At 32.8% G+C, this 25,042-nt stretch overlaps 1 protein-coding gene across 1 annotated transcript in view; it reads right to left on the bottom strand.

Moving 5' to 3' along the window:
* MS3_00001676 (uncharacterized protein) overlaps nt 1–25,042 on the bottom strand; it is a 92,461-nt gene that overhangs the window by 42,861 nt on the left and 24,558 nt on the right. The window contains exons 3-9 of the mRNA XM_051209146.1: nt 20,601–20,729; nt 18,028–18,177; nt 16,816–16,884; nt 14,218–14,283; nt 9,513–9,539; nt 4,917–6,732; nt 675–3,992 (exon numbers count right to left, since the gene is read on the bottom strand). Coding sequence (XP_051074577.1) covers nt 1,336–3,992; nt 4,917–6,732; nt 9,513–9,539; nt 14,218–14,283; nt 16,816–16,884; nt 18,028–18,177; nt 20,601–20,729 — 4,914 coding nt within the window. The 3' untranslated portion in view covers nt 675–1,335. The remainder of the gene's footprint in view (nt 1–674; nt 3,993–4,916; nt 6,733–9,512; nt 9,540–14,217; nt 14,284–16,815; nt 16,885–18,027; nt 18,178–20,600; nt 20,730–25,042) is intronic.

The raw sequence follows: 25,042 nt of genomic DNA, 5'->3' as shown, positions 1-25,042 counted from the left end.
AACTATTCTGGAGAAAATTGTTATTTTAGTGATTTTATTTAAACTTTTAATGTTTACTATTCATTTAGCATGACATTATTGTGTAGGTATGTAACTGTCGCTGTATTTAATACTTGGTAATTACATTGGATGACATTTTAAAGTCACTTAGAATGTATCAGTTAATAGTCATTTACATGCTGAAATAAAGTAATTCTTGTAAGAGCTTGAAATCGCATACTATTATCAACTGTACTAAAATAAAGAGACTCTGTGTTTGACTAAAAAATCACTTAGAAATACATTTTCCTGACTTCTTGTCAACCAGTTGAAAGCTCTACATTAATCACATCTGGTTAATAACCTTCTACTGACGACTAAATTTTGTCTGAGGGTTTTAATTAGAATCGGTCTGTAGTTTAGGTTATATTAGTTTGCGAATAAAACTATTCTAAATACTTTTTTAATGGAAAGTCAACAATTGACTTGTGCATAGTATAGTGAACGAGTGGTAACCAACGTAATCCTTTAGTTCGAATTGCTGAGTTAAGAGTGATATCAATATAGCACATGGTATTGTGATCTTGGTGTTTTAGCAGGGATCCTAAATGAGACCTAACTGGTCATGATTACCAGCTTAATCAACTGATGTCCGGGAAATTTTTTGAAATTCAAAACATAAATGCAGAACTTACCAGGAGAAATTAAATCCATTTCTTCAGGTTGCTGTAAGAATAAGGGAGAAAAGAGTTTATTATGCGTTAAATACCCTAAAATAATTTGATAGATATTTCCATTTTATTCAATTATGGGTGCAGCATAACCTCAGGAAAAAAGAAACATTTTTAATTGTGAATATAAATTTCAAATGTGCATACATAGCAAAGATACAAATGAAAGGATTTAATTTATTAACAAGCATCGTGCAAATGTGTTTGCATATCAAATAATCGGAAAATTTGCAGATAGTTAAATGTATACTATTACACAAAAATTTCTAAGCTATGTTTATATTTACAGAAGTGATGTACGCAGACGATTCCATTGAACTAATAAAAATAGGTTTAGTTTACAATGACTGAAAGTTTAGTTACTGAGGTGAGTTGAAAGCGTAAGATTTATGATCATTCAGTGAAAACTTTACTAAGTTTTGAAGTGATGAACATAGTGAGTAGATAATTTAGGAAGCAGATTTTTATGATATTGAAATGGTAGTTGGTAATAGGTTAAAAAATAATTCAATCACAATGAAAAACAATAAACAAAACTGATGAAATATGCAGTTAAGAAACATGGTCATTAGCATAGATATATTAGCATTTCTATGATAAGCGTTTTAAAAATGATTAGTGTAAGCTATATAACCAAGTGCGTACAGTTTAGTTTACAGACATTGTAAATCAGTGGTTTTATATAACTAACCATTTTAGTAGTCGAATTCAATGAGACAATATGATATAGAGAAGCATTTTTACGTTCACGAAGTGTTGATGAATAAGCAGGTTCCGAAAGATCGTCAAACAAAAAAGAAGTGTGATTATAAGTGATTGGACTAAAAATTGATCCGTTTGTTAAATGAATGAGACCGTTTTCGTCAACAAATGAATCCGAAACAGCTGAACCTAATATAGCGTCATAAACAATTTCCTGCCCTGAGGATGAATTGCGAAAAACAAAATAGCGCTGACCGACAGGAACAGAAGAAAGCACAGGAAAGACTAGGCCATCCGTAAACTCAATCCAACCATCAGGCCGAAGAACAGCTCCTGGTACAGCGTGACCCAGCAACGTGTCGTAAATACGTGGAATTTCAACATCAACACCATCATAAACAACGAAACGACCACCTGATAAGTTGCCGACTGCGATTACTCCACCACCATTTACACGGAAAAGAGAACCACCTAAGAACGATGCGTTCAAAATTTCACCGGTGGAAGAATCCAAAACCACGGGAAAATTATCACTGCTGCGAGAAAGTGACATGTAGCGTGGATATAAAATATCAGGCTGAAGAAATAAATCACCGTCAGGAAGATGTATCATATTCAATTCATCAACATAAGCACCTTCAACTTGCTCACCAGTATGTCTGTCAAAAACCAAGTTCCCCTTCGTTGTAGGGTCGAAGTGAATTAGATACTGTGAGCTGTTATCAGTGGAACCTGGTGCAACGCGCCTACCGTCTGGAAAGCGAATCAACCCATCTTCACTGTACACAGCATCCTTGATATGACTACCTGTTCGTCTGTCGAAAACTAGTTTTTCACCGTTGTTTGGGTCTGTCATTATAACATATCTATCTAGTTTGGATGATGGCTCGATGGCCATGCGTCCATCTTCAAACTGAATCAAACCATTGGGATCAACCTGTGCACCCTTGATCTGTTCTCCTGTAAAACGATCGTAAACTAGAAGGGTTTGGTCGTCTTCATTTGTGACTACCATGTATTTATAGCCTTCTCGAGAGGAGGGAGCTACGAGCTGTCCAGTGGCTAATTTGATCATTCCATTATGGTGGAGCGTGGCATTTACTAGTTCTGTTCCGAGGCGACGATCAAACATCACAGGGTCTCCTGTCAGGTTATCTTGTGCCACAAGGTAGCGATCCATAGTTTCTGATGCCGAGATAGCCAAACTTCCATCCGGCAAATGTATGATACCATCCTTGTCTAGGTAAGCATCTGGGATTTGCTCACCTGTCCTGCGATCGAATACTACTGGATTCTCTTCGCCCTCAGTCAATCCGACCACCATGTAATTTGCGCTTGTGTTTGAGCTGGGTGCAACCAGATTTCCATCGGGTAACTTGACGAGACCATTGTCCAAAACAACTGCTCCATCAATTTTCTGGCCTGATTTAGTGTCGACTACGAATGTGGTATTATCGGTTGTCTCTTGTAGGATAATGTACCTATGCTTTACTTGGTTCTGATCTAGATGCAATTTACCATCGGGAAGAAGTATGAAACCTCGTGAGTCTACTGAGGCACCCTCGACTTGTTCACCAGTGTGTCTGTCAAAAACCAAGTTCCCCTTCGTTGTAGGGTCGAAGTGAATTAGATACTGTGAGCTGTTATCAGTGGAACCTGGTGCAACGCGCCTACCGTCTGGAAAGCGAATCAACCCATCTTCACTGTACACAGCATCCTTGATATGACTACCTGTTCGTCTGTCGAAAACTAGTTTTTCACCGTTGTTTGGGTCTGTCATTATAACATATCTATCTAGTTTGGATGATGGCTCGATGGCCATGCGTCCATCTTCAAACTGAATCAAACCATTGGGATCAACCTGTGCACCCTTGATCTGTTCTCCTGTAAAACGATCGTAAACTAGAAGGGTTTGGTCGTCTTCATTTGTGACTACCATGTATTTATAGCCTTCTCGAGAGGAGGGAGCTACGAGCTGTCCAGTGGCTAATTTGATCATTCCATTATGGTGGAGCGTGGCATTTACTAGTTCTGTTCCGAGGCGACGATCAAACATCACAGGGTCTCCTGTCAGGTTATCTTGTGCCACAAGGTAGCGATCCATAGTTTCTGATGCCGAGATAGCCAAACTTCCATCCGGCAAATGTATGATACCATCCTTGTCTAGGTAAGCATCTGGGATTTGCTCACCTGTCCTGCGATCGAATACTACTGGATTCTCTTCGCCCTCAGTCAATCCGACCACCATGTAATTTGCGCTTGTGTTTGAGCTGGGTGCAACCAGATTTCCATCGGGTAACTTGACGAGACCATTGTCCAAAACAACTGCTCCATCAATTTTCTGGCCTGATTTAGTGTCGACTACGAATGTGGTATTATCGGTTGTCTCTTGTAGGATAATGTACCTATGCTTTACTTGGTTCTGATCTAGATGCAATTTACCATCGGGAAGAAGTATGAAACCTCGTGAGTCTACTGAGGCACCCTCGACTTGTTCACCAGTGTGTCTGTCAAAAACCAAGTTCCCCTTCGTTGTAGGGTCGAAGTGAATTAGATACTGTGAGCTGTTATCAGTGGAACCTGGTGCAACGCGCCTACCGTCTGGAAAGCGAATCAACCCATCTTCACTGTACACAGCATCCTTGATATGACTACCTGTTCGTCTGTCGAAAACTAGTTTTTCACCGTTGTTTGGGTCTGTCATTATAACATATCTATCTAGTTTGGATGATGGCTCGATGGCCATGCGTCCATCTTCAAACTGAATCAAACCATTGGGATCAACCTGTGCACCCTTGATCTGTTCTCCTGTAAAACGATCGTAAACTAGAAGGGTTTGGTCGTCTTCATTTGTGACTACCATGTATTTATAGCCTTCTCGAGAGGAGGGAGCTACGAGCTGTCCAGTGGCTAATTTGATCATTCCATTATGGTGGAGCGTGGCATTTACTAGTTCTGTTCCGAGGCGACGATCAAACATCACAGGGTCTCCTGTCAGGTTATCTTGTGCCACAAGGTAGCGATCCATAGTTTCTGATGCCGAGATAGCCAAACTTCCATCCGGCAAATGTATGATACCATCCTTGTCTAGGTAAGCATCTGGGATTTGCTCACCTGTCCTGCGATCGAATACTACTGGATTCTCTTCGCCCTCAGTCAATCCGACCACCATGTAATTTGCGCTTGTGTTTGAGCTGGGTGCAACCAGATTTCCATCGGGTAACTTGACGAGACCATTGTCCAAAACAACTGCTCCATCAATTTTCTGGCCTGATTTAGTGTCGACTACGAATGTGGTATTATCGGTTGTCTCTTGTAGGATAATGTACCTATGCTTTACTTGGTTCTGATCTAGATGCAATTTACCATCGGGAAGAAGTATGAAACCTCGTGAGTCTACTGAGGCACCCTCGACTTGTTCACCAGTGTGTCTGTCAAAAACCAAGTTCCCCTTCGTTGTAGGGTCGAAGTGAATTAGATACTGTGAGCTGTTATCAGTGGAACCTGGTGCAACGCGCCTACCGTCTGGAAAGCGAATCAACCCATCTTCACTGTACACAGCATCCTTGATATGACTACCTGTTCGTCTGTCGAAAACTAGTTTTTCACCGTTGTTTGGGTCTGTCATTATAACATATCTATCTAGTTTGGATGATGGCTCGATGGCCATGCGTCCATCTTCAAACTGAATCAAACCATTGGGATCAACCTGTGCACCCTTGATCTGTTCTCCTGTAAAACGATCGTAAACTAGAAGGGTTTGGTCGTCTTCATTTGTGACTACCATGTATTTATAGCCTTCTCGAGAGGAGGGAGCTACGAGCTGTCCAGTGGCTAATTTGATCATTCCATTATGGTGGAGCGTGGCATTTACTAGTTCTGTTCCGAGGCGACGATCAAACATCACAGGGTCTCCTGTCAGGTTATCTTGTGCCACAAGGTAGCGATCCATAGTTTCTGATGCCGAGATAGCCAAACTTCCATCCGGCAAATGTATGATACCATCCTTGTCTAGGTAAGCATCTGGGATTTGCTCACCTGTCCTGCGATCGAATACTACTGGATTCTCTTCGCCCTCAGTCAATCCGACCACCATGTAATTTGCGCTTGTGTTTGAGCTGGGTGCAACCAGATTTCCATCGGGTAACTTGACGAGACCATTGTCCAAAACAACTGCTCCATCAATTTTCTGGCCTGATTTAGTGTCGACTACGAATGTGGTATTATCGGTTGTCTCTTGTAGGATAATGTACCTATGCTTTACTTGGTTCTGATCTAGATGCAATTTACCATCGGGAAGAAGTATGAAACCTCGTGAGTCTACTGAGGCACCCTCGACTTGTTCACCAGTGTGTCTGTCAAAAACCAAGTTCCCCTTCGTTGTAGGGTCGAAGTGAATTAGATACTGTGAGCTGTTATCAGTGGAACCTGGTGCAACGCGCCTACCGTCTGGAAAGCGAATCAACCCATCTTCACTGTACACAGCATCCTTGATATGACTACCTGTTCGTCTGTCGAAAACTAGTTTTTCACCGTTGTTTGGGTCTGTCATTATAACATATCTATCTAGTTTGGATGATGGCTCGATGGCCATGCGTCCATCTTCAAACTGAATCAAACCATTGGGATCAACCTGTGCACCCTTGATCTGTTCTCCTGTAAAACGATCGTAAACTAGAAGGGTTTGGTCGTCTTCATTTGTGACTACCATGTATTTATAGCCTTCTCGAGAGGAGGGAGCTACGAGCTGTCCAGTGGCTAATTTGATCATTCCATTATGGTGGAGCGTGGCATTTACTAGTTCTGTTCCGAGACGACGGTCGAATATTAATTCTCTCTGTGTTTTGTTGTTTTTCAATATGACATATCGATCCTTGTCTAGTGAAACTCTTATAACATGTGTCGAATTGGGTAAATATATTATTCCTTTGTCATCTGCTTCTGCTCCTTTAATCATTTCTCCGCTGTAGGTTCCATAAACCTTTCTGTCACTTATTTTACTTATATTTTCAGCTATGATGAAACTTTGGTTTTCAATGAGCGGCTTCGTTGCTACAATATCTCCGTTTGGTAGAATTGCTAATTCATCTGTTAGTTTTATAGCTCCGTTTATAACGACATTTTCCTTCATATCTTGTATGTCGACTAGACCTCCTGTTCCTGGGTCTTTCATTATATATCTATATTTATATTGCGTTCTCAGTTTTATGTCAGTTTTCTCGGTCGTTACCATTTCTTTGCTGTCTGTTTCTGTTGTAATTTCCTCTTTATTCTCTTGTTTTCCACTTTCATAATCTTCATTGTTTATTGTAATCTCCTTCTAAAATAGGAAGTATTTATCGAGAAGGGAATTAAGTGTTTTTTCCTACTTTTTTCACCATTTACACTTATTTGCGTTATTTGTTCTACTTTTCCTATTACCGTGTATTATTTTATGATAACATCTATCAGCTATTTTAATTTCATGGTATATCGTTTTTGACTAATTTATCTCGTTATTTTTTTAATACAAAATCTCTCAGTTCTCTCTGTTTACACGGTGTATAAGAATTCGAAGCTCATTTATTGTTTTTTTCTCTTTTCAATTACATACCCTGGAATTTATGAAAGTCAAAAGCATTCTGATTGAAATGTTTTACACATTCTTGTCTTTTTCCAGATATAGGTATTTCGAGCTTATCAATAATTTATTTTTAGGCTTAAATTCCTAATTTAAACTCAAACAATTATCGTCATTTTATAGAATTCTCAATAAATACATGTAAAATTGGATCATTCTGAAATATGGAAAGCTCCATTGTTTTGTTAATGATATTTTATTATTATTTTATATCAAGTTTTAGACCTTGAATACCTGAAATGATGATGTTTTCAGTGATTGGTTTTTATCAACCTATAGTAGAAATTTCATTTTACTTCTTGATAGCGACGATCAGTGGAACACAGGACTTACGTCTAGTTTTATCTAAATTTGATCAGATTAATGTAAGTGGATACTTATTTTAATGTTGAAAATAAGCCTACGACCACGGTACCTATCGCTTGCGACACTCATTAGTTACACATTAGGCTACTGAGTCAAGATGTCTACAAACTTTCTAAATGGGTTTGATGTGTATTGCTGGTCGAAAGAGTTCATATTTTGCCTTTGTTTAAATTCATGACCGAATTAGATCGGTCTCTGCTGGAATATGTTCTCCTTGAACGAACTCGTTATGTATTAGCAATAACTACAAAACCCACTTATTTATCTAATTAATTAGCAAAATATTGACAAATTAGTCTTGGACAAACTAATTCACGATAAACAATTTAATTAAATAAAAGTTACAAATTGATCATCGGTAAATAGTCAGTTTTGCTGCATTAATATTAGAGAGTACAATTTCTCCTTTTCATTTGACCAAATGTTCACTTGATAACGAGTTTTTATCACCTAATCAAATCAATAGCGATTCCTACTGAAACAGAAGGCTATATTATGAAAACATCTGACATCTAGGACTGAGGAGTTTGTGTGTATATAAGTACTCTTCAGGGTTATAGAGTTACTGGTTTTAGCATTAAAATACACTAATTATTTAATGTAACTCATTAACCAAGTATGGATTAATGTACGAAACTTTGAGTCCAACCGCTTCTGTGATGGTTAGTCAGCACTGATGAACTGTCTTAATTTAAGTGGGTAAAGCAGGAATGAAATGTTGGTCTATTGATTAAAAACCAAGCTTTATAACTACTAATCCTCCTACTCCACTAAAATACGCACTGTCTTTTAATTCAGTAAATGGAAGTGAATTAGTAATTTTAAAAGTATTAAATAAATGCTTCTGTTTTCACACTTTATGAAGTTTTAAGTAAATCCTGAACTTGCAGCGGTACCGTTAGCCGCAAGGTGTATTCGAGAAATTCTGAACACTGAAACTAAATGGTTTTTAGATTTACTATGGTATCAATATTGAATCAGTCAGTTTTTCTACAATCCACTCATTCACATTTAGGAAAGTTAATCGACATTCCATTTGATTAGATTTAATGTTATTTATGTGAAATGGAATAAACAGTGGATGTTCAGTTAAAGGTCATATTAGGGAATGCGGACTCATGATTCTTACATGATTGCTAGTTTATATATATATTAATTAGACTGATGTAAAGGTACACATTAGGTTTAAATAATGTGTTACCCACTTTGAACTATGCTTTATATTAAGACATTATTATTACATACCTAGTAGTTAAATAAAATATCACTAGAATTGAAGAAAATGAAATTTAGAAAATCCTCATTAATAAGTTGCATTTTTGAGTGACATTAAACCAAATCTGAACTAAAGTAAAAAACCTCCTTGAGTTTGAATACGTTCAGCTAGGAATGAGGTTCAGGATGTGTTAATTGTTGAACAATACTATCAATTAAATATACTATGAATAGAGAAACAAATATTTTACCCATTTCGAGTTTTAATCGGTTGTTATTAGGGTGAGACTATAGTTTATGGGTGGATCAATCAGGTTTAGGATAACAGATCTTGGATCTTAGTACGAAACTCATTCATCCATTTGGCTAAATAGCGTTTTGGCATTTTGTCTGATGTCAGTTTGTGATGAAAACCCTGAATATAATTCTTAATCCTAACCATCAACTGTAAATCATAATGCTTATTCTTTGCACAAGTTTATAACCCTCATTTGGCCCTAGTAAGTGGGTGAACATCCTCAAGATCACTTCACTGTCGCTCAAAGGTCGTCCACAAATTATAGTCTCATCGTAATTTTTGTATCTTTTCAGAAATAAATAATATGTTAAATTTAATAATGTTTTGTTTACTCAGTTAAGCGATTCAACTGTAGAGGTTTTATTTTCCTCCCACTCACCATAATCAACCCAAGCTTAAGAAATTCTACCAGCTGATTTGTTTTAGAGTTTATGATGTTGATGGTGTTTGGAAAGACCGAAATAGATCTTCACAATTAATTTATTCAACAGAGACATCCCCATTAACTACAAAATGATCCGTTTTAACTACAGATCACTGTGTCAAAAACTATTGGGTGTTATATTATTTGTTTGCTTTATATGAATTTTTTAGAACTTACCTCTTCATCGTCTTGTATTGAGCTAGTCTGTATTAGATAAACAAATAGAAACAAAACTGTTATGTTTTACATGTCAAGAAAAGAATATAATTGTGTATATTTTGATGACCTTACCGTTCTGTTGTGTTATAACCAGGACAGAACACTATTAACTTACACACGCACAGTCAAAAGATATTAATTTTCATTTACTCAATATTACTAAACTGTCATTTTCATCATTACTAATTACAAACATTAGCCAGCTAAATTTATGTATAAATAATAGTTTACGAAATATCACTATGAATCTGTTGATATACACGATTCACTACAAGATAAAGGTTTATTATATGTTAGTAATGAACTGATGATTTGTGGATTGAGTGCTAATTCTATTATAAGATAATATACAATCAAACATGCAATACAGACTAAGGTGTAAACGATTCATGTCAAGTTGTTGAGTATGTCAATCATTGCTCTTCATCTTGAAATTTTCATAAGCCTTGCTAGCCTCTTGGCAGACAAAATCTCAATATGGATTCAAAAAATATGTTTATCAATCTTAGCCTTACATTCGACTTAATTTTGTTTCTTCTCCTACTTTTATCTTGGTAATTTTGTCACTGTACTATTCTGTGATGTGTCAGCTTAGACACAGTTGCATAAGAGACCTACGTTGTATACAGCCAGTTGACTGAAAAAGCATTGGATGGAAATTTCCCAGTAGTTGACATTTATTTTAGTCCGTTGAACAAACAGATTAATTCTTCAGTTTACTAACTTTTAATATATATTATTGTTGAATAGAGAGGAAAATGTATGATTGTATTGAGGTGGATCACCTGTTTTTCAGTCACATTAGAAAGATGGAGTATATTGCGAGTTGGATGTGACTAGACATGTGAACTGCTTGAGTCAAAAGGCTTCATCGAAGGATGTGAGTGTAATGGATTTTAACAGTTGAATTCATGAATCGATCTAAGCTAAACCATCATTGAAAACCTGGAAGCACTGATCATAATCATCATGTGCTCACTTTTGACTGGCTGCCTGTAGTTCTAGTGAGAAGCCGTGATCAATAGTCCAGTCCGTGTTGGGTAGAAACAGGTATCTACCGCACACAGTAGAGGAATAGTTGTGCAAAATCATGGATCGATTGAAATTAGACATTAACACTATTGGATGCCGGCTCAGTAGTCTAGAGGTTAAATGTTCGCGCGCGAGACCGAAGGTCTTGTGTTTGAGTCTCGCATGTGGGATCATGGATGCGCACTGATGAGGGGTCCCATACTAAGATGAAACGGCTGTCCAGTGCTTCCAGGTTTTCCATAGTGATCTAGCTTTAATAAGCTTATGAATTCAACTGTTAAAATTACTACCTTCTCCACAAACCCCCATTCTGATTATAAAGAATTTCCCAGTGAAATGAATTATGCGTGCATACAATTCTGAGACACCACAGAAAAGTGAAAAACCTTTCCATTACTTCATGACATTCAATTACTGTGTGAATGGTAGTTTCCTTGTTATGAGGAAAATATCCAAATTAAAAATTAATAATCATTAAAGTTAATAATCCTTTTCACTTGATTTATTAATTGATACAAGTGGGGGTTGTAGAAGCGTATTATGACTCACCATGCAAAATTAGCTAAACTTTTAATATGATGAAACACTATAATTGTTTACACATTAATAGCTGACTGAACGAGAAACATCTCATTCACCCATAAACTTGTTATCAAGCTTATAAGTAGTCGTTAAATTTAAATTTATCATCGATTTCCCGTATTTGTGTACTTCAAAACTTTTCTGAAATTTTTCCTTTTCATTTTTAATCGGCAAGATATTCAAAGTGTTTCTGTTGCTAAGACAAACTAAATCAGTTTTAATTCAAAACATTTGATAATAAATCAAGCGTAGATCCAGTCATAAAGTATGTTTTCTTTTAAACACATCTGTTTTTGTAACCAAATTTCTCTTACATCTTATATATTACAAGATTTTTAAATAGGCAACAGTTGATTTATACGGAAGTCATTGAATCTAGGCCATTTACCATATCATTGATACGTGTGCGAATTCTTTATTCGATAGTCAATATTTAGTATGAATCAAAATAGGTGAAGTTACGTTCGATTTTACAGTTTTCATAGTGGTTGGCTGAAGGCCACCAGATTTAGTCTCTTTTTTTACATCAATAACTGGATATAATGAATAAGTGGCGAGTTTTATGACTTGGTAACTAATGAATAAAGCTATAAATTTCAAAGCGATAGTCATTGGATTAAAATATCAACATTCGGATTCAGATACAATCAGCTAACAAACTTTAACAAATATGAAAAGGATCTACTTGTTTTTAATTCAATTCATTATTCAAAATCAACAACTGTTTCAACGCACGTTGACAAGTTGATCAAAATTTAAACAGTGTAAAGTAAGTTTTGTGTTACAAGTCGATTATTTATGGTTATACATTCCTCAGTGTAATTTCTAGACTATAGGATCAAAATTAATTTACATAGAAGAAATTCAATAATTTAACCTTTTCATTTCTTTAAAGTGTATATCTAATATTTATTGTTGGTATTTCTAATATTTGTCAAATTTAACACTGTAAAATCTTTGTAACGAGAACAAAACCCCACCAAGAAAATCATCCACCTGAGCTACAAATCTTCTTCACCATTTCAGATATTTACCCTCATAAATGTAAGCAAATATATATATCTATATCAATGTGATATGTTAATTATTTTTGGAGCAAGTAATTAATTATTGAAGTTTATTTTAGAATCAGAAATAACAATAAATTGTAACTAGAATTAATTCAATTATCAAATTAAAAATAGTTTTAATATAAAATAATAATAATAATTTGTTGTTGTTGTTGACCATTTGGTTCATTTGACATAATTAAACAAAGTCAATTGTTATAATTTGTAATGAATGCTATTTTTTTTTAAAAATTAACAGAATAATAGTATAATTAAAAAAGAATTATCTGAAGGGATCACTAATTTATTCATTAATTAATTTATATTAACTGGCTTTAAGATATAAATAAGTGATTTTTTGATGTGAAACATTAACTCTCAAACTCTTCAGTAGTTAAGTGTTCACTGATAAAAATTTTGTTGTTGCTATCATTCAATTTGTAACTACTAGAGCAAATTTTATATTCAATTGAAGATGTTCAATATTTTACAAATGGCTCTGATTTATTTTCTGTAAGCATTCAGTTGAAATTATCTACCTTTTTTAATGATTTATTTAGTAAATATTTCCTCTTTGAAATCAGTTAATTTAGTTGGATAGATTTTGAAGTTTATTTTTGTGATATGACTTTACTGTCAAATATCACATTCTTTGAATGAATGACTTTTTATTTAAGTTAGCAGAGACAATGGCACAATACAAAGCCAATTTACTTTATTTATGTTATTTTTACAATGAGGATTCATTGAGGAATCCAAGGTATTGAATCGGATCCCTTACTTTGCTTTTCTCTTCGACTTATAGCAACTCTCTTACAATCACTTTTGTTTATGGTTAACTTTGTCGAAACCTTTTATTGACTTATTTAACAGACAGTGTTATTCGAACATTAACAATTTGTCTATTTCTTTGTCAACGTGTATGTTTGAATCTTACTAAATGCCTTGCCTCACTGCACCTTGATTCGATTTAACTATAAATTGGCCTGTGTATTCGCTTGCATAGACATTGGCCTCTTTACTCCAATTCGCTCGATGCGCTTGTAACTTTGTTATTTGTTCTATCTGCTAATAAGCCGTAGTTGCCGCTTCTTATCGCCTTCTGAATTCAAATACCGTTGGGGACTTATATGCTAACGGTTACCAAGGTGATTGATTAACAAAGCTAAGCCACTGATTCAGTTATCCCTTTGTTGTTTAAGCTATTCTTATTAGTTAAACTACTATAATTTATTTAATCGTAATCAATTATTATTGCGCATGTCATCCTATTGAAAAGGCGCTCAAAAATTATATAGTCTGAGAAAACCGTGTTTTTCCTTCCATGAATTCATGTGTCAATGTTACATTGATTACGATGTGTATCGTTTGCAAATGGTTCTAATAAGTAGTAGGATTGGAGAAAAAAAAATTGACAACATAACTAACTAGCTTACAAGTGATGATTTGTATTCGTCGAAATGCTGTCAATCGCCTTACATTATTGATTAGGAATACATATTTCCGGTCACGTATAACTACCGTTTCCATCTAGTTCAGTCGCTGTATACAAACATATATATATATATAGTTAGTAGGCTACACTTAATGGACATGTAATGGATAAGGTTAATTGTGTTTAATAAATTTATTACAAATAATGTCATTTTAATACTCGCATGATTTGTATTCAAAAAACGGATAAACGTAGCAGTTGTTGATCGATAATTAAGGTTGTATTTGTAACTGTGATAAGATTAATTTTGACAATGTAGTTTTTAGTAAATATCTCTGTATTGTTCTAACGAATGTAAATCCCTTAGTAAATGCAAGATGTTAATTATTTATTTCATAGTATGTATAGATTTGTTACGTCCAAAGATCATATTTTTTCTGAATTGAAATAAGCTGGAAATTCATCTTCCTATGACATTAAAAGTACCACACCCAATAATGTGACGATATATATACAGGATACGCTTTATGAATTTACCAAAAAATATGGTCCCTTGAGAACTTACAATTAATATATTTCCGAATTCGGGATCATATTTAAAACGATCTGCATCACCACTTCCTTCATAATTCTAAAATAGATAGTGAAACGATTATTGAAATTTGATAACCAATACTAATCAATACTAAAATTTTCCCAATTAATTATTTAGTTATGTAGAGTAATAAAAATAATATAAAAGTCTTTCAATATTTCATAAACAGTTTCACTCTCATTGAGTGAGGTGCACATTCTTTGTTGTATAAATATGTCTTATAAACTCCTAAATAAATAGTAATTGTTTCTAATAATAAGATAATAGTATGTTAGTAATGTCCTAATGAATAGAATCTTGAATTTCCGACATTTTACAATTACGTACAAGCTGATTGTTTAGTGTAGTACTTTATATTTCAGTGCTATGTGGTTAACTTATGATAGTACTTTCCGACAGGTGACAATGTAATCAAAAAAATAAAACATGATAATTGTAAATTTAGTGTTTTTATTAATTTACGCAAGATATGCCACAAAGTCAATGCTCTTTTCAAATCAGTGAAAGGTGTGAAAGGTAAGAACTTAGTAAATAAACTTTAGGACTTCAATGATTTGATTTAATGTTGCGAATTAATAACTAAATTGTTGGGGAGACTCGGAAAATTCTTCGAAAGAATCCAAAAAGGGCCCATAAAACGCTGAGAAACATCTTATCCAATTAGCATTCAACAGATGCCTTACCAGAAACATCTAGAAAGTGAAAAGTCACATGTCACCTATGCTGCTACTATATGTAGTGGTGTTCCAGAAATTTTCAGAAGCACAAAGCCGTCTAAAATGCTATAAATACCTTAAATTTTCTGTACATAAATGAACCTTGGAGTAAAGCATCTTTTCCATATTTTGTGCCTTTTCTCTCGTGTTCAGGTTGCTGTAAAGATTTAATCTGGAATTTACTAGAAGAGCTTAAGTAACAGAGTCTAGCGTTTAATTAGGAGATTTATCATAAATAATCTGGATACATATTTAGAATTTAATGTATCTTCACCTTTAAGGGCACTCACGTTTTTGTTCTAAAGTTACCTACTTACTATTCAGTGCTTCATTTTCAAGTTAATTGATGGATCCTTATTTCCTATCGTTTTCATATATACTCTTATGCAATATTATACTTCGTAAAAATTACAACATTAAAATGAAGTTAACCCTTTTCACTAGGTTGTTGAAAAAAATCTTTAGGTCTGTGAATTTCTATGTTCCAAACCTTATTGATCAGTTAACTATATAACTTTCATGCATCAAACTATAATACTTTGAATGTGACTACATAATGTACGTCATATTTATAGTGCAAAAGGTTTATAATTCAGAAGAAATATATGATGACAATTAGTTTCTTTTTACGTAGTAAAAATATAAGGTAGGCCGTTTCATCAAGATTCTTGGTAAGTTTTATTAAATAATTTTATTTAATTCCCATAAATATGACAAGGATACTGAAACATGTAATATGTTAGTCTAATCGAACATAGATTTCTATTAATTTTTGAGTAGTAATACCGGTTGAATACAAGTCTTATAAATGACCTTATACCCATTAGACAGGTTAGTAGCTGCCTGGAATCAGTAACTTATTAAATTAACTGTTGACATTTGAAGTTGATACTAGACTGAAGTCCTAATAACATTAGAACTAAGATTCAGGTACATTCAGATTATAAGTCCTAAATAGAACGAGACACGAGTAAAAGATTTCACTGCTACCCACAATCTAAATATAATTCAATATGAATCATACAAATAGCGTATTGGTTTTCGTATTATATAATTACATGTATTATTTCTGTGTAAGAATACAATTTTATTATCTTTGATTTCCTTATGATTAAACTGGAAAATTTAAAATTGTACATATATCCTATATGTAGTAATATTGAAGCTATTTACACATAATAGAAACCACCATTGTTTAGTTCGGTACTCACTTCACTCATCTTGTTAAAGAAGTGTTTGACATGAAATTTGAAGTTAAACAAATTACAGCTCTAAAATATTCTTTATTCAAGTTGTATTGATGCAGTGAATTTACTTAAAATATTATTCATAGTGAGTTTTACATTAAATGAAACATCTTAGCAACGATACATATTGGTATATGTTGGGTTACATTACTATGTTTTCAAACAAAAATGTTGTATTTCTTATACTGTTGTGTACCTGCAATTTTGTTACACTTTAGGATTTAAAATTCCTACTAACAAATCTATCTGTAGAGTCATAGTTTACTTATTCTTTGAAGGAAGTTGTAACCATACAAGTCTAATGTGATATTTTTCCCTAATGTGAACAAAGTAACCAATTTATGCATTAAAGCAAATTATATCAATCTCATATTTTACTAATAATTATTCGTGTAGTATCTCTGATAGACAATTAATTGACTCATTATATTACAATGAAATAATTACTCAGTAAATTACATTTAGTTTAAATAGAGCATAAATTATAAAGCTAAAAATATCATATACAGACAATATTCTGACAGCAAAATGTAACTGTAAACTTATCAATCTCTGTAGAATTAGTAAATATTTATGAAGAGGAAAAACAAACAAAAAAACCTTACTTCCGATTTGGTACACATATATCGGAGAGCATTTTCATCTGAATGAAAACTGAAAGCTTTTAAATAACCCTGTAAGAGAAAACACAACAATTACCAAATTGATGATTAAATGGAAATAAACAACAGTTAATTAATGTATATACTTTGAACAAGTTATATCTTAATCACGTATAATATAAACATATGACTACCTTTTTTAATAATATTAATGCAACAAATATTATGTTGCGATTGTTGAAAATAAAGTCGCTTAGATCTAATTATTGATTTGGTAATATAGATTTTCAATAGTAAGTTAAGTTCTATCCAGTATAGTTGCGCTGATAAGTACAATTACAAATACTTACTACATTTACTGTATAAATCTACTAATCAAACCTCATTTTGTGGATATGACTGTAGCTTGACTCTTACATGATGCACCGTTTCATAAAAAGTTGTCGGAAATAAACAAATTAACATCATACAATCATAGTTAAGTGAATAGTTGTTTAATGTATTGTAATTATTAGCCGCAACATGTAAATGTTTAGTTATTTAATTAAGTTCGGTTACAGAACAAGTTTATTTTGTATTCAAATGTATCCTTTTCAAATTCAAATGGACAATACATTAGTGGTTGTGTAACGATTTGTTTATACTTCGGAACTTACCTTGAAAAATACTCATGGTGTATAAAATAATAAAATGCACTTTATAATAAATTTTGTGACCTATTTCCCATGAATTTTGACTTACGATTAAAAGTTCACTCTTATAAAAACATGTCCGTATACTGTCTTAATTTAGATCTTAAAGTGATTGAGATAGTCAGGTCGTACATTCGATTTAAAGTAGTATTTATTGTTTTTTCTAGATTTAAAAGTCTAGACTACGATACACTCTAAAAGAGCTCTAGTTTTGATAAGGAAATATTAAATAAGAGTCATTATTGATGTTAGTGTTTCGCTTTCTTTGTTAGTTACCCTCTAAAACAATAGCATAAGTCTGAATCCCTCGTTAGACTAGTACAACACAATCAGTTATACATGTGGCTTCCCTATTTATTTACCTATAAATGAATTATAATTACAAGACCTACACTCTTTTAAAAAGATTTGTTTCCATTGCCTACAAGTGAAGAAATTGTTGCGTAGTAAATTAAAATTTGAAGTAAAAACACAAATAAATAAAGGAAATTAAACAAAAACTATAATGATTTGGGGAATTTACCTCAAAATATTCAGATGCATTCTTTAAGCCACTATTAAGTGCATAAAATGTTGCACCTTTACGGAATAATGGTTCACCTAGTAAACCTTGAACTGGATAGAAATGATAAGCGATCCTTTGAGTTTCTTCACATGATGTATAGAAGTCAATCTTCAATGGGATGGATGTGTGTACAAGAAGAAACGAAAAGAAAAGAAATGCAATGAAACTAAAGTTAAAATTAATTACTAATCGATAAAAAACATTACCATGTACACAATCATAATACTAGAAACCACAGATAAATAAATTGATTTAAGTGACGATTACCTCCAGCAGCAATCTGTTCGAATTTACAGGCCGGTAATATTAAATGCTTACAAATCACTGCATAAAATATTTCGTAACTTTTGAATTAGTTTATCTAATAGGTTGATTGCTTTATAAAAACCTACCTCCAAAGTTATGCTTGTTTGAAAAGTAATCTGTTTCCTCAGTTTTCATTTTATATGGTAAGCATTTAAGTCTTTTTGTGTGCATTTTCTGTGCTGTTACTAAATTAGAACATGAAAAATAACTAAATAAGTTATCTATACCAAACAAATTTTTCAATCTGAACTGTTAGTGTTTTGTTTAGAACAGTAATTAAATATATACAAGTGAACAAGTTTGAAATGATCACCTGTTTTAAGAATGTTGGCAACAAAACGATTCATTTAATACATGGTCCCTGTAGAGTAGAAGTTTATTTGAGTTGAACAACGAACCTTGTAAATAGTTAACAAAATTTTAATTTATATGTTTGTGTCGCAGTGAAAACGGTATATTGATTTGCAATAATTGATAAGGGACAATTTTTCCTTAATGTCTTTTATATAACAAGCGGTGTACAGAACCGATGCTGATACACAAACTTCCTATACGTACACTGTCAACCAGCTATCGAGTAAGAAGACCAAGAATGAAGAAGGAAGTTCACTGGACTTGACCGAATCAATTGCATAGGCACTTATTTTACGTCTACTCCATAGAAAATGAAATCATTTCTTAGCCAGTAACATGTACTTGTTATTAGGAGGTTTTTTGATCAGTATAACACAGGCATCTTATTTGACGAATTTTGATTTGTCCACTGTATCAATCATAAATACAATCGTATTATATTTTTTTGTTAATGTAAGGCCAGCTATACCAGTCGTTCCACCTGCAATGTCTTTAAGTCAGCCGATAATGAATTTTCGATAAACTATCTCAATGAACCTATCAAGTTTTTGTGAAGTTTTGTTCTTGGAGCTGAAGTTTATACTGATGATATTTTCTGGAAAAACAATAAAAGCTTCACATTTAAACCATCTAGCTTGGAGGACGCAACTTCATCAAAACCATCCAACTGAGCTGCAAATAATCTCTATCGAGTATTCCATCAACTCATCAACACTTGATATTTCATCAAAGCAAAAGTATAACTCAATATCATTGACAAGATGAAAACAATCTTTTGAAATTAGAATCTTTTGTATGCACATAATGTACAATGAATTATTATGTAGTTATTCTGGATTCATTGATCCTAGGCAATCACGAATCTATGATTTGGCTCACTTCTCTTATAAAGACTGTTCATAATAATGAGCTTAAATCATGTTTTTTTAAAAGTGTAGTATTGATGAGATATTTTGAATTGTGACTACCAACTGAATTCACGACTAGTGTTTCTTTTATCAGGGACCCATCAGCTGGATTTAATTCAATATCAGTGACGATGTTGTAAATATTTCTAATTACAAAACATAATAATCTGTAATTATGACTTTATAATTTGCAGTAGTTTGAAGCAGATCTTTTATAACTATAGTAAATTCATCATTGTGTTTCACCTTTAAAAATGACATTTTTGTTTCCATCTAAAACAGATTGTAGTTTACAATGACATGAAACATTTATTTGTAGTTAGAAACAATTTTCACAGCTAAAGTATACAAAACGTTAAAATGTATTAGTCAGTAAATTTTGATTGGAAGAAACATATTTTTTTTCAAAATTTAACAAGAACTTCATGACTTACATAAGAAATCAGAGTTATTGTTAAAATAAAAACAAACGTATTCTTTAACACATATATGGTGTTCTGTTGATTTCTTTATAAAGTCTTTATGATTAATTGTATTCTATAGTTATTTCTACAAGTCATATATTACTTCATATGAATAAACTACAGATTCATCTGTGTTTTCCTTTAATTCATAATATTAACTGCATAGTTTATGTTGCACATTTCAGTTTTAATCGAAATGATTTTCTAAGTTTAGTTTGACTTAAACACAGACCAACTTGAAATATAGAAAATAACATCAAATATTCCAGTTAGAATTTCAACTTTATCATACATAACTCTTGTTTCGTCATTTAATTCTGAATGATTCGTTGGAATTGTTTATAACTTTGATTTTGTTTCATAATACAATAATAAAATAGACAATTATTAATAGCAATAAACAAATATCGAATATTATAAATAAAATAAACAGCATTAATTTTTACTGATATATATGCCAAACAAGTTGAACACACAACTAAATTTGACGTAAACTAACTTGATCGGGTTTAATTAATATTCCCAAATGCCAATAATCATCATTCCATGGAATGGAGAATTCCACTTCTTTTGAATTACCATTAAATGATAGTGGATTATAAGTAAAAATTATCTGATAGGTAGTGTACTGTAGATAAAACAAAGGGTAAATAAAATCAATGATATAGAAATAAATAAACAAACTATACTAAAGAAACAGAAGAAAATATGTAGTGTGGTGTAAAATGTGAAAAAGAAAACAACACGTTTATACACAGTATTTAAATGACTCATCTTTTGTCGAAAGTGTGTTTGTGTGCCCATACACATATATATGTAGTAGTATCTAGTGATGTAGTATTAATACTAAATGAGAAAGAATTAAACCATTGAATGTGCTTCTTTTTTGGAAACATTTCATAGACATATTAAATAATTGTTTAGTGAAAATGGTATGGAATATAGATATCTCATCCATGATATTTTCTATATTTTCATTAAAATAAATCCAAATATTATTTTTGTTGGTGGTTTGATCATGAAGCTTTTCTTATCCAATCGGATACACCATACTTACATTTCAATGATGAACTCAGCCTTTGGATGAATAATCATTTAGGCAATACATTTCATCCATCAATGTTATGCTTACGTTATGCCTGAGTTTATTTTAGAAATTTTCAAATTCTCCTTAACTATTAAGGGAGTTATTACAGCCATTTGGCTCAAAAATGTTAAAAAGCTAATTCCTAGTCGATTAATTAAGAGTTATTTGAAAAAAAAGTGTTCATGCATAAATGGGGACTGATACATAGTTGAAAGTAGTTGATTGCATAAATTATAGGATTTATAATGTTTTTCAGAGATTCATTTATGTCTGTAAATCACGCTGTGGTGGGATATGTGATTTGATAGCAATTTCGATGGTAAACAATAAAAATTGTTTATTCTTATCTTTATGATCTACAAAATGAACGTGCAGCAGAGCTTTAAATAATTGTTTTAAGACACCAAACTTAATAATTTAGTTGTATTGTGTGAATTATGAAAGTGAGGAGAATTAATACAATTTCGAGCAATTCTTCTAAAAATGTTTCACAATTAGTAAAAACAAACTGTTCCGGAGTAATAATTACTCTTGTAGACAATGACAGTGCGAAAGAACGATGAGAACAACCGGGACATAACAAACTGCTTTATTCACTAATGTTCCTAATGCAAATAACGAATGATCAGTTAATATTTTATCATACGGTTAATTATGAGACAGATGTATATTTAGTCTTTGAGTTAGACATACTAATTGTTCTGTTCAACCTCTATAGTTTTTTTCCACTAACTACTACTCACATTAATAATAAAGATTCAGTAACAAACTAGGAGAACGCAAAGATGTTATCCTGATTACTTTGGATCTGTCAATAATTAACAAATCAGGAAATTTATGGAAGGTTAAAGTCTGTTTATCGGGGTTAACTCAATAAAAGTAACATTTTTTAAAGTAGGTCAAGCTTTTTAGTTAGTGCTGTGAACATTATAAAATTAGGATATCCATTGATTTCTTATGTTAACAGACCCATTGAATGTGAACAGTATCTTATTTCTTCCAATCATCGATTAACTGTCCAGATAATTGTCGATGTCATAAACATAGGAAAACTATCTGTTTATACAATTCCGACGAAATGTGCAACAACTAGTTAGCTGATCAGCTTGACTTTTGAAGGTTTCTAATAATATTTTGATCAGTGGAACTGGAGAACAAACATGTAAGATTTCAATATTGGGAGGTTTATTGGAGGGAATACGAACGACGCACATTACATTTTAAAGAAAAAGCTTCCCATAACTTCAGGTCGTGCATTTATTGAACAGATTAGGTATGTCTGACCTACTGAAAATTGGTTTATATTAATACAACAGCTTCTGTTCAAATAGTTGATTTATACTTAAATTAAGTATTTTAAAAAACTTTGAATCGCCTAATGTATATTTTGACAGAGAAGCAAATTATATTAAAATAATTCAGTACAAACAGTTTGGTGGTAAAAATACTTAGGTTATCTTTAGAATGGTACATAACATGGTAGTGATTTCATACCGTTATATACTTTATAAAATAGAAAAAGTGGTGGAAATGCCTGATTTTAATTACAAAAGTAATAAAATATTACGTGACTGATTTACAAGGGCGACAACTTTGGTGCAAATTTAGTCTTTAGTCTAATAAAAAGAAATGTAGTCACTGATCAATGGAAAATAAAGGTCTTAATAATTCTTAGATATATATTTGCTCATAATTGTTCATCAATACATGTTTGTTTCTAAAAAATTCTTTAAATCACTTTAAATTATCACAAACAATTAACATTTTGATATTGAATGCATAACAGTAGAGTAAAACGAGTCGGTCACAGTTTTTAATTAGGAAGAATAAATTTGAGTGCGCATTGCTGAGGAGTCCCACAATAGGTTGAAACGGCGGTCCAGTGCTTCCAAGTATTCCATGGTGGCCTAGCTTCAACTGACTCATGATCTTAAGCATTGAAACTATAATATCCACAAAACCCATATGATATTAATCAACATATGCTCACTAGTGACTAGCTTCAAGTGGTATATCCTGGAGTTCTAGTGAGAAGTAGTGACCAGCTTCCACTAACTCATGATCTTAAACATTGAAAACAAATTCTATTGGTCAGTCGATTTGTTTATCTCTGTTGATAAACTGATGAGAGAAATAGGGTATGAGTAATAAGCAAATGCAAAAATACTTTGTCGAACATGATAGATTATATTCATAATATGAGTGGATGAAATTCTTGATTGGTTTCAAATTTGTAATAATTATGTCAACCATAATCTGAAATTATTGGTTAAATTCATTTTAAGCATTGATGGATCGTAGCTATCAGTAGAATTCCATACTCACGTTTCATCTTATTTGGGACTCGTCACCTGGATTTACCTGCATTTCAGAGTTAATATTCACTTTGAGACTCAAACTCAGTGTGATTCAATTCAAAGGCCATCGCATTATCTACATAGCTACTGAGTTCAGATAGCTACTGGTTTGTACAGTTGGGTGAATTTTAATTTTAATTCTTGGATTCAACTGATAGTCACCATCCATCTCTGCTTAAAATGCTTGTGATTTACTGACAATATGAAGACAATTTGCACAAGATGCATATATGCTAAAAAAGATCCTGATCAATTACAGATCTAAACATCATCAGTAAGATTCAAACGACCAATTAAAATATTCGTTACATTGTATTATGTGATTTATTGCTTACAGTTAGTAACCAATACGTGTACTCATAAACCAAGTTTAAAAGGGTTAACTGATTGTCATTTTGATTCACAAGATAGTATGATTTTTTTTTTCAGTTTTGTTACTAAATAAATTGTAAAGTGATATAACATACATGGTTACTATTTTGTTTCAAATACATTTTTACAAATAAACTTTATTTCCGATTGAACTAGTTTTGACAAATTTTATGTAAGGTATGCTAAATTTGACAGGATATCATTTGCTTATATTTGAACATTTATTTAATAAGAATAGGGAGGGCAACCAGAAAACTTGTTTCATTTCTTAAATTATCCTTTTTTTGACAAAAAAAATAAAGACCTTTTTGTCACCTAAATCAAATATAAGAACAGAATATTTATAACCAGGAATTAAAATACACAACTATAATTGCATTCAAAAGAAAGCATATATTAAAAGCACATGATGAAAATCTGTGAAATAAAAATGATATCAAATGTAAGTTTATCCAATTTTTAATTTCATTCATTCTATAAATGCCCTGGTACGGCTGAGGGTGGGAGGAGTCAGCTCTTCCTCTGGAAACGCTCTCACATGACCACATGTATACAGCCAATGCCAGGGAAGTTCTACTCACTGCCTTCTCGTGGTGCGGATTTGTTTACGACATTGGGAGGAAGAAAAGCGAATATCCGGCTCTTTAACCGGGTTGATGGATACGGAGAGTCTACCTAGGGGAGTTGGAAAACCCTGACTCCAAAACAATGGTGCACATGTCTCCAATATCCTGAATGAACAAATGGCGTATGAACCAATTGTTGGTCACCACCTACCATGGGACTGCATCTCCTGACGTTTCTCCACTGCCTTGTGGATCAGACCTTTAGGCCGAAGGCTTCAGGCATGGCCTCTTAAAAAAATCACCTGCATCGATCTGGGCACCCGAGAAGTATTATAGCTCAAACACAAATCAAGTGATTTGTATGGCGCATATGTATTCGGTGCTCCTTTGTATAAATATTTGTGTTCAAATAAATAAATAATTTACACTCAACGTAAACTTAGCTTTTCGTATATGGTCATTTGAATTAATTTCAGATAATAGTTAATAAAACTAGATTTTACATAAAAGCTATAAGACACTTCTTTGTGTTCAAAGATGATTTCTTCCCCCAGTACAA

Source organism: Schistosoma haematobium, chromosome 1 (genome assembly GCF_000699445.3).
Source record: "Schistosoma haematobium chromosome 1, whole genome shotgun sequence".
Lineage (NCBI taxonomy): Eukaryota > Metazoa > Platyhelminthes > Trematoda > Strigeidida > Schistosomatidae > Schistosoma > Schistosoma haematobium.
This window is presented reverse-complemented; position numbering and strand designations above follow the sequence as displayed.